Here is a 15386-nt window from a genome sequence, read left to right on the forward strand (position 1 = left end):
ATATATGAAAAATAAAATATTAAATATACCAATTATCTCAGCTTTGCATAGAGTCGTATGTTTTGTCAGAAAACTGTTCTATTCTACTGCATAGCTATGCTTTTTGAGTTCTTAGGTGCTTTTTATTAGGTGTTTTTGTTTGCGGGGAGGTGGGGGTGAGTTCCTACTTTCCTTCTCAGCTTTTATTTCCCACTCCCATTGCTCTATCACTGTTTCTCTCATGTTTGTACATAATATGTCCCTTAGGATGAGAAACCAGACTAAGCAGTGTGGCTTCAGATCAGATCAGTCGCTCAGTCGTGTCCGACTCTTTGCGACCCCATGAATCGCAGCACACCAGGCCTCCCTGTCCATCACCAACTCCCGGAGTTCACTCAGACTCATGTCCATTGAGTCAGTGATGCCATCCAGCCATCTCATCCTCTGTCGTCCCCTTCTCCTCTTGCCCCCAACCCCTCCCAGCATCAGAGTCTTTTCCAATCAGTCAACTCTTCACATGAGGTGGCCAAAGTACTGGAGTTTCAGCTTCAGCATCATTCCTTCCAACCACAGCCTTGTCTAACTCAATGAAATTAAGCCATGCCCGTGGGGCAACCCAAGATGGGCGGGTCATGGTGGAGAGATCTGACAGAATGTGGTCTGCTGGAGAAGGGAATGGCAAACCATTTCAGTATTCTTGCCTTGAGAACCCCATGAACAGTATGAAAAGCGGTGTGACTTAATTCTGTTTAAAAATGAGGCTCTTCAAGGCTCTGAATATGGGCCAGGGATACTCTATCAAGAAAGCACAATGACAGAGAAAGAATGAAGACTTTTCTCTTACTGTTTCTCTTTGGTCAAATTAGGGAATCTCTTTGAGCCCCAGTTTGCTCATCTATGATGTGTCTCATAGAATTGCTGTTGAGAACTGAATAAGTTAATATACACAAAACCTCATGGAATTGCTGCTAGAATGAAACAGAGTCCCTTATGACAAGCGTGGACTTCCCTGGTGGTTCAGATGGTAAAGAATCCATCTACGATGCAGGAGACACAGGTCTGATTCCTAGGTCAGGAAGATCCCCTCCAGAAGAGCCTGGCAATCCACTCCGGTATTCTTGCCTGGACAATTCCATGGACAGCGACACCTGGCAGGCTACAGTCCATGAGCTCGCAAAGAGTCAGACAGGACTGAGTGACTAACACTTTCACTTTCACAACAAGCATGGTGCCCATGGCCTGGCACAAGGCATCAACAGGTTCCTTTTGTCTCTTTCTCTCCTGTTCAGGGGCCCTTCTGGCTTATCGCCTTGTTCTTGTTGCAGTCCATACAGTTGTGACAGGGAAAAAGCAGAATTACAGAAATATTAGTGTTTCACCACTTATCCTATGGAATTTTACAAGGTGTTAATATTTTAAAATTTGAAGAAAAAGAGACTTTAGATGTTCAAAAAGTATTGTTGAACCAAATCCCCTAATATAATACCTTGACTTAAATAATTTCTATAAATGGTAAGTCATAGTTGAACTGACTTGATCATTTTTTGTTAATAGAAACTCTTGTGTTAGTACTTAAAAGTCAGTGCTTTATCTGTTAAAAAAAGATAATGGAAACTCATTAAAAGAAAAATTATAAAATACAGAAAAGCAGAAAGAAAAAAGTCCCAAATTTCAACGTCCAAAGATCCATTTCTTTTCAGTACTTTTATCTATAGTTTTTTTTTAAGCAAGATTCTGATACCTTATATATAATTTTGAATCCTAGTTATACATAATATACGGTTTACCTCGTGGCTCAGGCGGTAAAGAATCTGCCTGCAATGCAGGTTCGATCCCTGGGTTGGGAAAATACCCTGGAGAAGGGAATGGCAATCCACTCCAGTATTCTTGCCTGGAGAATTCCATGGACAGAGGAGGCTGACGTGTGCATGGGGTTGCAGAATCAGACGTGACTAAGCAACTAACATAAATATACATATCTTAACTTCTCATATTATTGCCAAATTATTTGTACACACAAATGTTTAAACCTGCATAATAGCCTAAGTGGACACTATGTAAGCATTTCCTTTCAGTCGGACATCATTTATTTCCATTGTCTTTTCTTATTATAATTAGCACTTTAAAAAAAATCTAGAATAGATTTCTAGGAGTGGAATTAGTGTGTTAAAGGATAGGAAGATTTCTTTTAAAGGCTTTTGCCAAACTGGAAAATGGCAATCTCAGAATTATAATTTTAGTATGGAGGACACCTAGCCAAGCCTCCCTGGCATTTCCCTGTCTTGTTTTCTCTAGATGAGTCTTAGCATTTTTCACCCAGGATAGCAATCTCACCTGGGTTTGCTCACTTTACTGATGCCAATGCAGTGAGTACTGATGGCCCGGTAACACTTTTGAACCCTGACTTCTAATATCTATTAAATATCTAACTTCTAATAAGAGAGACCTGTGTTGTTGTTATTATCTTGCTGAGTTCCTGACACACTGAGTTTATCCACAAGCCGTACTGAACACAGGGTTCACTGGTTTGGAAGGAAAGATGTGGCCAACCTCCTCATCTTGGAAATCAAAAGGCCCAATTATCTGTGGGACTGATACCTGCCCTGAAGACAGTACCATATGACCTTCAGAAAGAACCACAATTCTGCTGAGACCCAAGACCAAAACCTCAGGAGCAAATATATGCAATGACAATGTGGCTTCCGTAGGGGCCTCCACCCAAGACAGGACATCACTGAGGCCTGTAGTAGGCAGCACAACTCTCTGGGCCCTCAGGCAAGCGAGGTCCAATAGAACACTGAGCATTAGTGGAAGGCAGCTGCGGAGAAAGGCCGTGCATTAAACCACGCAAAGTGAAACCTTGTTAAGATCCTACTGGTTACTACAGGGAATGCTGAGACACCCTGAACCTCAGTTATAATACAATACAATATGCCTTGGAGGTCAGATTGAAACAGTACTGAGCATCCTGCAGGGAATATCAAATAGGTGAAATTCTAATTTGAACAGAACTTTCTTACATTATCCTGGCTAGCTCTGATTTTCCTTTCCTAAACAGAATTCTCAGGCATTTTGGGGTACAGTGAGAATTGATCTGGCTTTGACTGAGTTCTTCTAGAGCTGAAGTTCCTACAACCAAGAAAAGAGTGAGTAGGCAGGGAACCGAGGCTTTACGTCACACTAAATGTCCTTGCCTGGAGAATCCCAGGGATGGGGGAGCCTGGTGGGCTGCCGTCTATGGGGTTGCACAGAGTCGGATATGACTGAAGTGACTTAGCAGCAGCAGCAGCAGAAGCTCTCTGAGATGTGGTACATAGGGGTTTATGGAGAAGATGCTTGAGAGGCAGCAATTAAAATAGAATATTGTAAACTATCTGCTGTTCCTAAAACACACCAAGCACACTTATGGGGTTTTTGTACTTGCTGCTCCCTCTGCCTGGAGATAATATCAGGGAGGTAAGGGTTCAGTTCCCACGGGGTCCTGTAGGTCACGGTAAGGAGTCAGGCTTCTACACTGAAGAAGGAGGTCTGGAAGATGTGAGCAGAGACATAATATGACCTGACTTACATTATTCCCCACTCAGTTACTTGAGGAGCATGTTATAAGCCTATAGAAAAGCAAAAAATTAGGACAATGAACATCTGTATATCCTTTATCTATTCTCCAGCTGCTTACATTTCACTCCATTTGCTTGGTATTTTCTTTGTTTCTCCTTTAAATGTACCTCTTATTTTGCTAAACCACTTGAAAATAAGTTGCAGATAGTAAAACACTGCCACTAAATCCTTAGCATGCATCATCTAACAACACTATAAAATCAAATATAATCATGTCTGCTGCTGCTGCTAAGTCACTTCAGTCGTGTCTGACTCTGCACGACCCCATAGACGGCAGCCCACCAGGCTCCCCCATCCCTGGGATTCTCCAGGCAAGAACACTGGAGTGGGTTGCCATTTCCTTCTCCAATGCATGAAAGTGAAAACTGAAAGTGAAGTCGCTCAGTTGTGTCCAACTCTTCGCAACCCCATGGACTGCAGCCTACTAGGCTCCTCCGCCCATGGGATTTTCCAGGCAAGAGTACTGGAGTGGGTTGCCATTGCCTTCTCCAATGTCTAAGAAGACATAATTAATTCAATATCATCTATTGTCCAGTTCCTATTTAAATTGCTCTATTTGTTCCATAGTTGTCTGTGATAAATCATATTTTCCAAAGATGCACCCCGCCCCACCAGTTTCTCTCCTAAAATTCTGTCACTCCCTCGTGGAGAGGTGGAATCAAATTCTCCTCCCTCTGAATGCAGGCAAGCAGCATGTGAGCAGACATGCTGCTGTGACTTCTGAACCCCAGGCAGTTCTGCTTCTGCCTTGGTCATCCTGACACTTGATGAGTTCTGTGTGAGTGCCTGAGGGCTTTTTGCTGTGAGGAAGCCCCTAGAAGCCTGGGGAAGATGTCACAAAGGAGAGGGTGGGATGATTGGAGAGAATAGCATCAAACATATACATTATCATACGTGAAACAGGTAACCAGCGTGAGTTCAAGCTTGATGCATGAAGGAGGGCACCCAAAGCCGGAGCTCTGGGACAACCTAGAGGGGAGTGGGGAGAGAGAGGTGGGAGGCTGGGTTCAGGACGGGGGGCACATGTATACCTATGGCCAGCTCATAGTGATGTATGGCAGAAGCCATCGTGATACTGTAAAATAATTATCGTCCAATTAAAATAAAGAAATTAATTAAAAACAAACAGCAAGAAAAGAGCCTCCAGTGAGGAGATGCCCTGCCAGCTAGCAGCTGTTCCAGCCGCCAAGTTTTCAGCTCTAGTCATCATCTGACTGCAGCCTCGAGAGACACTGGAGACCAGAATCTTCACCGTGTGCAGCCCTCCCTGAATTCTGACCAATGGAAACCATGAGTCATGACATAATAATTACTGTTTTCTTTTGAAGCCATTGTGTTTTGGGGACACTTTGTTACCCAGAAGTATTAACTAGGAAAATGACTTTTACAGATATATATTTTTTAAAAATTCAGGATTGAATGAAGGCTTAAGATTTAGAAATTGTATTAGGTTCTTATGTCTTTTGGGCTTCCTCAGATGGTAAAGAATCCGCCTGCAATGCAGGAAACCTGGGTTTGATCCCTGGGTTGGGAAGATCCCCTGGAGAAGGGCATGGCAACCCACTCCAGTATTCTTGCCTAGAAAATCCCCATGGACAGAGGAGCCTGGCAGGCTATAGTCCATGGGGTTGCAAAGAGTCAGATATGACTGAGAGACTAAGCACAGCACAGATTATATCTTTTAGTTTCTTTTAAACTAGAATGATCCCTCTTCTTTAATTTTTTTCAAACATATTTTTTTGAAAACTCCAGGACATTTGTTTTATAGAATATACCAGATTTTGGACTTGTGAGATTGTTTTTACATGATTAAATTTATGGTTAAAATGTACTGTCAAGGGATTTCTCTGATGGTCCAGCGGCTGGGACTCCATGCTTCCCATTCAGGGGGTGTGAGTTCAGTCCCTCATTGGGGAACAGGATCCTACATGCTGCAACTAAGAGTCTGCATGCTCAAACTAGATATGCCACATGCCACCATGAAGATGTGTCACAGCCAAATAAATAAAAATAAATACTAAAAAAAAATCACAGCTGGGACAAATTCTGGGAGGTACAAAGAGACTAAAAAATCCAACTGCCCCTTGAAAAAAATGTACTGTCAGAAAGATAAAAAGGTATCTTTTAAAGTTCTTTCACTTTTAGAAAAAATGTGGTAAAAAAAAACATGAAATCTACCCTCTTAGCAAATTATTTAATGTACAGTATAGTATGTACACAGGGTTGTACAGCAGATGTCTAGTACTTCTCATCTTGCATAGCTAGAACTCTATACCCACTGAAGAGCAACTCTCCATCTTCTTCTCCCTCTAGCCCCTGGCAGCCACCATTCCACTTGGTTTCTATGACTCTGACTACTTCAGACACCTCAAGAAATGGATTTATGCTGTATTTGTCCTCAAGTTTCATTCATGTTGTAGCCTATGATAGGATTTTCTTCCTTTTTAAGGCTGAATAATATTCTACTGTACATATATACCATATTTTCTTTATTCATTCATCTGTCAAAGGACATTTCTTGTCTATTGCAAATAATGCTGCAGCGAACATTCAACAGCCAGTATCTCTTTAAGATCTCATTTTCAATTCTTCTGGACAAATATCCAAAAGTAAGATTGCTGGATCATACGTGTACTAAGTCATCCCAGTCATGTCTGACTCTTTGTGACCCTACGGACTGTAGCCCACCAGGCTCCTCTGTCCATGGGATTCTCCAGGCAAGAATACTGGAGTGAGTTGCCATGCCCTTCTCCAGACTGGACCGACCATATGGTAGTCCTACATATGGTAGTCCTATTTTTAATTTTTTCAGGAAACTCCATTCTGTTTTCCATAGTGGCTGTAACATTTCACATTCTCTCCTTAGAGGTTGCACCACTCTGCACCACTATGATGTATGAGAGTATATGTTTTCCCACAGCCTTGTTAACAGAATATTTTATCAGTCTTTTGAATTTTTGACAATATGGTGGATAAGAAGTGGTATCTCAGTACTTTTAACCTTGGATTTTTCTTCCTGTGCATGAAACTGATAATCTTTTCATAAAGTTCAGTTCAGTTCAGTCGCTCAGCTGTGTCTGACTCTTTGTGACCCCATGGACTGCAGCACGCCAGGCTGTGTCACCAAATGTCCATCAGCCTGTCCATCACCAGCTCCCGGAGTTTACTCAAACTCATGTCCATCGAGTCGGTGATGCCATCCAACCATCTTATCCTCTGATGTCTCCTTCTCCTCCTGCCTTCAATCTTTCCTAGAATCACAGTCTTTTCAGATGAATCAGTTCTTCGCATCAGGTGGCCAAAGTATTGGAGTTTCAGCTTCAGCATCAGTCCTTCCAATGAATATTCAGGACTGATTTCCTTTAGGATGGACTGGTTGGATCTCCTTGCAGTCCAAGGGACTCTCGAGAGTCTTCTCCAGCCCCACAATTCAAAAGCATCAATTCTTGTGGTGCTCAGCTTTCTTTGTAGTCCAGCTCTCACATCCATACATGACCACTGGAAAAACAATAGCCTTGACTAGACAGATCTTTGTTGGCAAACTAATGTCTCTGTTTTTAATATGCTGTCTAGATTGGTCATAACTTTTCTTCCAAGGAGTAAGCATCGTTTTATTTCATGGCTGTAGTCACCATCTGCAGTGATTTGGGAGCTCAAGAAAATAAAGTCTGACACTGTTTCCACTGTTTCTCCATCTATTTGCCATGAAGTGATGGGACTGGATGCCATGATCTTAGTTTTCTGAGTGTTGAGCTTTAAGCCAACTTTTTCACTCTCCTCTTTCACTTTCATTAAGAGGCTCTTTAGTTCCTCTTCACTTTCTGCCATAAGGGTGGTGTTATCTGCATATTTGACGTTATTGATATTCTTCCAGCAATCTTGATTCCAGCTTATGCTTCTTCCAGCCCAGCGTTTCTCATGATGTACTCTGTATATAAGTTAAATAAGCACAGTGACAAAAATACAGCCTTGACATACTCCTTTCCCTATTTGGAAACTGTCTGTTGTTCCATGTCTAGTTCTAACTGTTGCTTCCTGATCTGCATACAGATTTCTCAAGAGGCAGGTCAGGTGGTCTGGTATTCCCATCTCTTTCAGAATTTTCCATAGTTTATTGTGATCCACACAGTCAAAGGCTTTGGCATAGCCAATAAAGCAGAAATAGATGTCTTTCTGGAACTCTCTTGCTTTTTTGATGATCCAGTGGATGTTGGCAATTTGATCTCTGGTTCCTCTGCCTTTTCTAAAACCAGCTTGAACATCTGGAAGTTCATGGTTCACGTATTGCTGAAGCCTGGCTTGGGGAATTTTGAGCATTACTTTGCTAGCGTGTGAGATGAGTGTACTTGTGTGGTAGTTTGAGCATTATATACAACCCCATGGACTGTGTATAGTTCTCCAGGCCAGAATACTGGAGTGGGTAGGCTTTCCCTTCTCCTGGTTGGGGATCTTCCCAACCCAGGGATTGAACCCATGTCTCCTGCATTGCAGGCAGATTCTTTACCAGCTGATCCACAAGGGAAGCCCTTTCATAATGTTAATGACTTTCAAAAGGATATCCCTGAATGGCATGTTGGGAGAAATGAAAGCACAGTAATGCAAACTCTTAAGTCAAATGAATTCTGTGAGTGGGTATTTCCAAGGCACCTAGATTTTTCTTCAGATTCAAAGACAGTATACATATATGCATGTATGTTAATCCACTGTCATTTATTGAGTCTACTATGCAATAAAATTTTGCAATATATCGATTAAAAAATGGAATAAAATATGATGCTTTCTATTAAGGAATGCACAAACTATTGGATGATAAAGATAATTGATTACCGTATTGGGGGCCAGTTATGTTACGGTTATGCCATGTTCAAGAGAAACTGGAGAGTTGGGGGAATTTTTCTATAAAAAGATGATAAATAAGCTCAGATTTTCTGGAAGGTATGCTAGCTGAGGTAGAGGCATTTGAAGGCAGAGAATGAGATAACAGGTCCTATATAGGGAACTACAAATTCTTCTGTATGCGTGGCGTGAAAGGTGGATATATGAGATTATTGAAAAAAGAAACCATAAAGGTGTGTAGGAGCCAGGCTTAATTTTTTCCAAGTTAAAGGTTTTTTGTTTGTTTATAAGTTATGTGAAACTATGAAAGGATTAAACAAAGAATAACACAATATTCATTTCTTTAATATCTAATTTCTTAAAAATATCCATTTCAATGAGTTGAGAATTTACAATATTCCTATTTTTCTTAACTGTAGAATCAAAAAGATTTGATCATGCTTTCTTGGATTATTCTTAATTTCACAGTGGCAAGTAATTATATAATACCAGTTAGTCATGAAGAACACTGATAGAAAAATAGGGCTAATATGGAAAGTAGGAAACAAATGAAATAAAGTGTCTTTTGGCTTTGCAAATTTAAAAGTCTAAATTTAATAGAACAAAAATTGTTTTAAATGTTTTGTTACATGTAATATCAATAAGATTTATTGTTTTAAGACAAAAATATATAGTTTATTATTCATAGTTCTTTAAAAGTACATTTGACATTTTTCCTTAGCTATAACTGCATATTATAGCTTTTTTTCAAAAGCACTTATTTTTTGTTTTTCACTCAAAAAATGGGTTGCTTTTTCTAGACAATGGCCAGAAATTTTAAGCCATTTGCACATTTTCCTGGTACCAGGTAACTGAGTCCTATTCAGAGGTGACGTGCATCACATCAAGGCCAGTTTACCCAGGAGTGCAGAAGCAGTGTGTTGCAGTGGTGGAAGCACCGAACCCAGAGTCACGAAGGCTGAGGTTCTCTTCAGAAAAACACAGGCGTGGTCTTGAGTCTAAAATTGGGTGATCAAGTAGAGGAATTTTGTGGTTCTTTCCAGCTTTAATTATCCATTGTTCCACGTCAGGCTAATTCATCATCACTTGTAAAAACCTGCCAAACATTTAGGGCCCCATAAAAATTTCCTGGATCCTGAATTTCTTTCTCTTGAAAGCAGAGAATCTGCTAGAATGTAGTTATATTAAAACCAGGCTTATTGTAACTCACATTTGGATATGCCCCTAAGTCAAGCGATGGTCCTAAAACATAGCTATTTTTGCGTTTAGTTAATCATTTAGAAAACATTTAGTGACCTCTTACTAGATTTAAAACATTAATCCAGATACCATGGGAAGCACAAAAATGAAAGACACATAGATCATTCTGCAAGAATGTCCTCTCATGTAGGAGAAAAGGTGCTATATATGTACACAAATAACTGTGCAGCGAGGCAGGTGTTAGGTGACATGGGACAGATAGGGAACAACTGCAATGAGTAAATACTAATTCTCCCTCTGATATATCACTAAATAAATAATTACATTTTATATCCTTCACTGTTAGTGTTACATAATTCTTTATTATTGTTGTCTTTAATGTAACATTTTATGTGTGTGTGCTGGTTTTAAGAGTATACATGTTCAATGTAGATCTATAAAAATTAGGCAAATGAGTGAAAATCATCTGTACTCTTATGATCTGGGGCAACCATTGTTAACATTCTGCTGAATTCATTCTAGTTTAGTTGCATGCTCACATCTAGTTTTCTAATAACTTACTTTTTTCATTAAATATAAATATTTTCTATATCATTAAAAATTATTATACAATGTATTTCTTAATGGCTGAATGTATTCCACTGTGGGGGGAACACAATTTCCTCTTGTAGTACCCCTACCCCACTGTTGGACACTAAATTTCATTCATTCACATATGAAATACGACTTCTTATCAAGGTCTGGAGTATCACTGAAGCTCATAATTACTATCTTTCAAATCTGGTATAATTTTTTTCTTTCCTGTAGCTAATAACTACTTGATTCTATCAGAATTTCTCATTCTCATTCAGTCCTTAAAAAGTGTCATGTGCTAAATTACTAGCATGCCTACTTGTACCTGGACCTTTCATCTTCTTTTCTTTTTTAAAAAAACTCTGTATTTTGTTTTGGGGCATAGCCAGTTAACAATGTTGTGATAGTTTCAGGTGAACAGCAAGGGGACTCAGCAATACATATACATGTATCCTTCTCCCCCAAACTCCCCTTCCATATCCAGGCTGCCATATAACACTGAGCAGAGTTCCATGTGTTATACAGTAGGACCTTTCTTAATTTTAACACAAACTTTATCCAGACATTTTATTTCGGGATGGAGAATTCATGGGAAACAGGCCGTGGGAAACACTCCTCACTCCGTTCTGCCGGCAGCCCTTGCTAACTAATGATAGTAGTCCTTCCTTGGCTAAGACGTGGGCTGAGTCTAGAAGCGCGCTTCTTAACCGCAAGTCTCTAGGGAACTACAGTTGCTTCCAAAAATTGGAGTTTGCGTGCCAGATGAAGTTAATTTGGATTCCTTGAATATATTTTGGTATCTAACAAGGTCTGTCATTTATTTTGAATCCCAGGATTTATCTGAAAGTAATTGTCTACTGAAGCTTTTCTGAATCAGAAAAGAACAAGTTTTGGGAAGTTTTTTTCTCCTGTTTATTCCCTGTGAATCTCCTCAGCAAGACAAATTTGCCAAAGGTTACTGATAAAGGCCTGAAAAGTAGCAAACTTTGCTAAACATTTGAAGGGTTTGTTCAGTTAGTTTAGTCCAAATTAGTGTTCAAGATTAACATAAGCTTTACTATGAGATTTTTTTCAGTTAAGATAATAATACGGTTTTTAATTAGTAAAAAATAAATATTTGTAAATATATTGGACATGACCAATGCAAAGAAATAGAGGAAACAATAAAATGGGAAAGACTTGGGATATCGTCAAGGAAATTGGAGATACCAAGGGAACATTTCATACAAAGATGGGCACAATAAAGGACAGAAGTGGTATGGACCTAACAGAAGTAGAAGAGATTAAGAAGTGGCAAGAATACACAGAAGAACTGTACGAAAAAGGTCTTAATGACCCAGATAACCACCATGGTGTGGTCACTCATTAGAGCCAGACATCCTGGAGGGTGAAGCCTAGCAGGCTTTAGGAAGCCTTATTATGAACAAAGCTAGTGGAGGTGATGGAATTCCAGCTGAGCTATTTAAAAATCCTAAAATATGATGGTGTTAAAGTACTATTGTCAATATGCTAGCAAATTTGGCTACAGTGGCTACAGGACTAGAAAAGGTCAGTTTTCATTTCAATCCCAAAGGAAATGCCAGAGAATGTTCAAACTACTCTACAGTTGTGCTAATTTCACATGCTAGCAAGGTAATGCTCAATATCCTTCAAGTTAGGCTTCAACAGTATATGAACCGAGAACTTCCAGATGTATAAGCTGGATTTAGAAAAGGCAGAGGAACCAGAAATCAAATTGCTAACATTGGTTGGATCATAGAAAAAGCAAGGGAATTAAAAAAATATATACTTCTGCCTCATTGACTAAAGCCTTAGACTGTGTGGATCACAACAAACTGTGGAAATTTCTTAAAGAGATGGGAATACCAGACCACCTTACCTGCCTCCTTAGGAACCTGTATTCAGGTCAAGAAGTAACAGCTAGAACTGGACATGGAATAATGGACTGGTTCCAAATTGGGAAAGGAGTACATCAAGGCTTTATCTTATCACCCTGCCTATTTACAAAGTACATCAGGTGAAATGTTGGGCTGGATGAATCCCAAGCTGGAATGAAGATCACTAGGAGAAATATCAGCAACCCCAGATTTGCAGATGATACCACCCTAATGGCAGAAAGCAAAGAGAAACTAAAGAGCCTCTTGATGAGGGTGAAAGAGGAGAGTGAAAAACCTGGCTTAAAGCTTAACATTCAAAAAATGAAGATCATGGCATCTGGTCCCATCATTTCATGGCAAGTTGATGGGAGAAAAGTGGAAACAGTGACAGATTTTATTTTCCTAGACTCCAAAATCACTGTGGACAGTGACTGAAGCCATGAAATGAAAAGACAGTTCTCCTTGGAAGAAAAGCTATGACAAATCTAGACAGTGTATTAAAAAGTGGAGACATCACGTTGCTGACAAAGGTCCATATAGTCAAAGCTATGGTTTTTCCACATTCCATGTGGATGTGAGAGTTGGACCATAAAGAAGACTGAGTACTGGAAAATTGATGCTTTTGAATTGTGGTGCTGGAGAAGACTCTTGAGAGTCCCTTGGACTGCAAGGAGATCCAACCAGTCCATTCTGAAGGAGATCAGCCCTGGGATTTCTTTGGAAGGACTGATGCTAAAGCTGAAACTCCGGTACTTTGGCCACCTCATGCGAAGAGTTGACTCATTGGAAAAGACTCTGATGCTGGGAGGGATTGGGGGCAAGAGGAGAAGGGGATGACAGAGGATGAGATGGTTGGATGGCATCACCAACTCAATGGACATGAGTTTGAGCAAACTCTGGGAGATAGTGAAAGATAGGAAAACCTGGCATGCTGCAGTTCATGGGGTCACAAAGAGTTAGACATGACCTAGCAACTGAACAACAACAACAATTGGTCATGAATGATCTAGTTTTGAATTCTTCTATGTTAAATACAACTAATTTGGTTTAGAAAGTTCTGAAATTACAATACTACTAAGAATTTCTTAAGTGCCAAAGCAACTGTTGTTTAAAAAAATCAAATAAGCGATTACCTGTTCATAGTCCTACTGCTCTTTGATGAAAGGAAATAGAAAACATTAGAATTTTACAGATTGTAGATTAAGGAGTCTTAAAATTATGGTGATAATGTTACCATATTAAGAATATTTTAACTGAGTTTTCAGTTTACAATCTGGCATTGGTTTAACTCTTTGGGTTGAACTGAGGGAAAAAAAGAAGAAAACCATATGAGATGATTCCAAAGAGACTTCTATTTGTAAAGAAGATAGAGAACCAGGTTATTTATGATATATAAATCAGAATTATTTATATTTTGGCCAGTAGGAAGGTTAATAAACTTCCAAAAGGCCAAATGCCATACAAATTCAGACTATAGTGATTTTTGGATGTATGTGTTGATTTTGCCCAAAGATGAGTTACCCTTACTTACTTCTATCTCATTTTCTAGGAGCTGAGAAATAGTTAGCTATTGAATACTAGTAGACAATGAAAAATATCTGCAATTTTGATTGCAAGACTGGTAAAATTAAGGTCAAGAGAGGGTTCTTAGAACTTTTTTTCTCATTTGGAGAATTACATTTTTTACACTGAGGAAACCAGAAGGGAAAGAGACACGTGTACCCCAATGTTCATCACAGCACTGTTTATAATAGCCAGGACATGGAAGCAACCTAGATGTCCATCAGCAGATGAATGGATAAGAAAGCTATGGTACATATACACAATGGAGTATTACTCAGCCATTAAAAAGAATACATTTGAATCAGTTCTAATGAGGTGGATGAAACTGGAGCCTATTACACAGAGTGAAGTAAGCCAGAAGGAAAAACATAAATACAGTATACTAACGCATATATATGGAATTTAGAAAGATGGTAACAATTAACCCGGTGTACGAGACAGCAAAAGAGACACTGATGTATAGAACAGGCTTATGGACTCTGTGGGAGAGGGAGAGGGTGGGAAGATTTGGGAGAATGACATTGAAACATGTAAAATATCATGCAAGAAATGAGTTGCCAGTCCAGGTTCGATGCACGATACTGGATGCTTGGGGCTAGTGCACTGGGACGACCCAGAGGGAGGGTATGGGGAGGGAGGAGGGAGGAGGGTTCAGGATGGGGAACACATGTATACCTGTGGCGGATTCATTTTGATATTTGGCAAAACTAATACAATTATGTAAAGTTTAAAAATAAAATTAAATTAAAAAAAATCTTGAATATTGCTGACATTAGGGACAAATTTACAATAAATAAACACAGGTTTACATTTTATATCAGTGATTTTCAGAAGGGAAATGAAAATCCCTTCTTTTTCTTATACACCTTACTTCCATTAGTTATTTCTCATAAACTCTATGACACTTGCCTCAAACAGAAATAAATACAAATGGTTCCTTTGGGAGCTGGCACCTTGCTATTAAGAAGTAAAGGAGAAAGAATAGTAGTAGCCCGACAGAAGAGGCTGCTCTGCCCTGGCCTGAGACAGAGCAAAACAAGATCTAACATGAATGTTTCAGCAATGACCCTATTTGCTTACCTAATTCCTCTCCCATTTCACTTCTACTTTTACTTTAAGTAAGATAAAAATAGAGGTATAGTCACCTAAATGAAAAACTGGTCCCATTAGGAACAGAAGAGTTTCATAGGTGAAAATTTTATTCTGCATAAAAGCAAGAATATCTGAATTTTGATCACTTTCCAATGCAGAGAAGGGCTTGCTAGAGCCCTTCCTTGGTTCTTCTGTAAGTTCCTCATCTCATTACTACTTGAAGAATTAGTTTGCCCCCATTACTAAATGTGGTTCCATTTAGTTATTAATTACTGTTTTATAACTGAGCCTTCATATTGACTTGCTGATAACTACCAAAACCCTGGCCTGTTTTTCATCTGTTTTGTCACTTTTCATTATCTATTTGAAGAAAAGCTCAAAGTACTTACTGGGTTGAGGACCACAGTGAAGAAAAGTTCACCCCCCTGAATACTCTTGTCCAGCTCTTTAGGACCTCCTGGATATTCTTTATAGAAAATCGTGTGAGTGAAAAGCCCACAGGTTTGTCTCGGAAGAACCTGAAGGAAGAACGAGCAAGTAAGGAAAAAGTTCCCTTCAATCAATTAATATGCTGACATAGCTTCTTCCCTCATGGAAGATAAAGTTGGTGTCATTATTCAACTCTTTACTGTGGTGGTTTAGTGGCCA

General features: G+C 39.5%; 1 protein-coding gene across 3 annotated transcripts in view; it reads right to left on the bottom strand.

Annotated features, from left to right (window-relative positions):
• Nucleotides 1-15386, bottom strand: part of LOC133249225 (bifunctional heparan sulfate N-deacetylase/N-sulfotransferase 3) — a 184083-nt gene that overhangs the window by 61631 nt on the left and 107066 nt on the right. For all 3 annotated transcript variants that reach the window (XM_061419299.1, XM_061419300.1, XM_061419301.1), the window contains one exon: nucleotides 15128-15256. In XM_061419299.1, the coding sequence (XP_061275283.1) occupies nucleotides 15128-15256 (129 nt within the window). The remainder of the gene's footprint in view (nucleotides 1-15127; nucleotides 15257-15386) is intronic.

The sequence above is a fragment of the Bos javanicus genome, chromosome 6 (assembly GCF_032452875.1).
Source record: "Bos javanicus breed banteng chromosome 6, ARS-OSU_banteng_1.0, whole genome shotgun sequence".
NCBI lineage: Eukaryota > Metazoa > Chordata > Mammalia > Artiodactyla > Bovidae > Bos > Bos javanicus.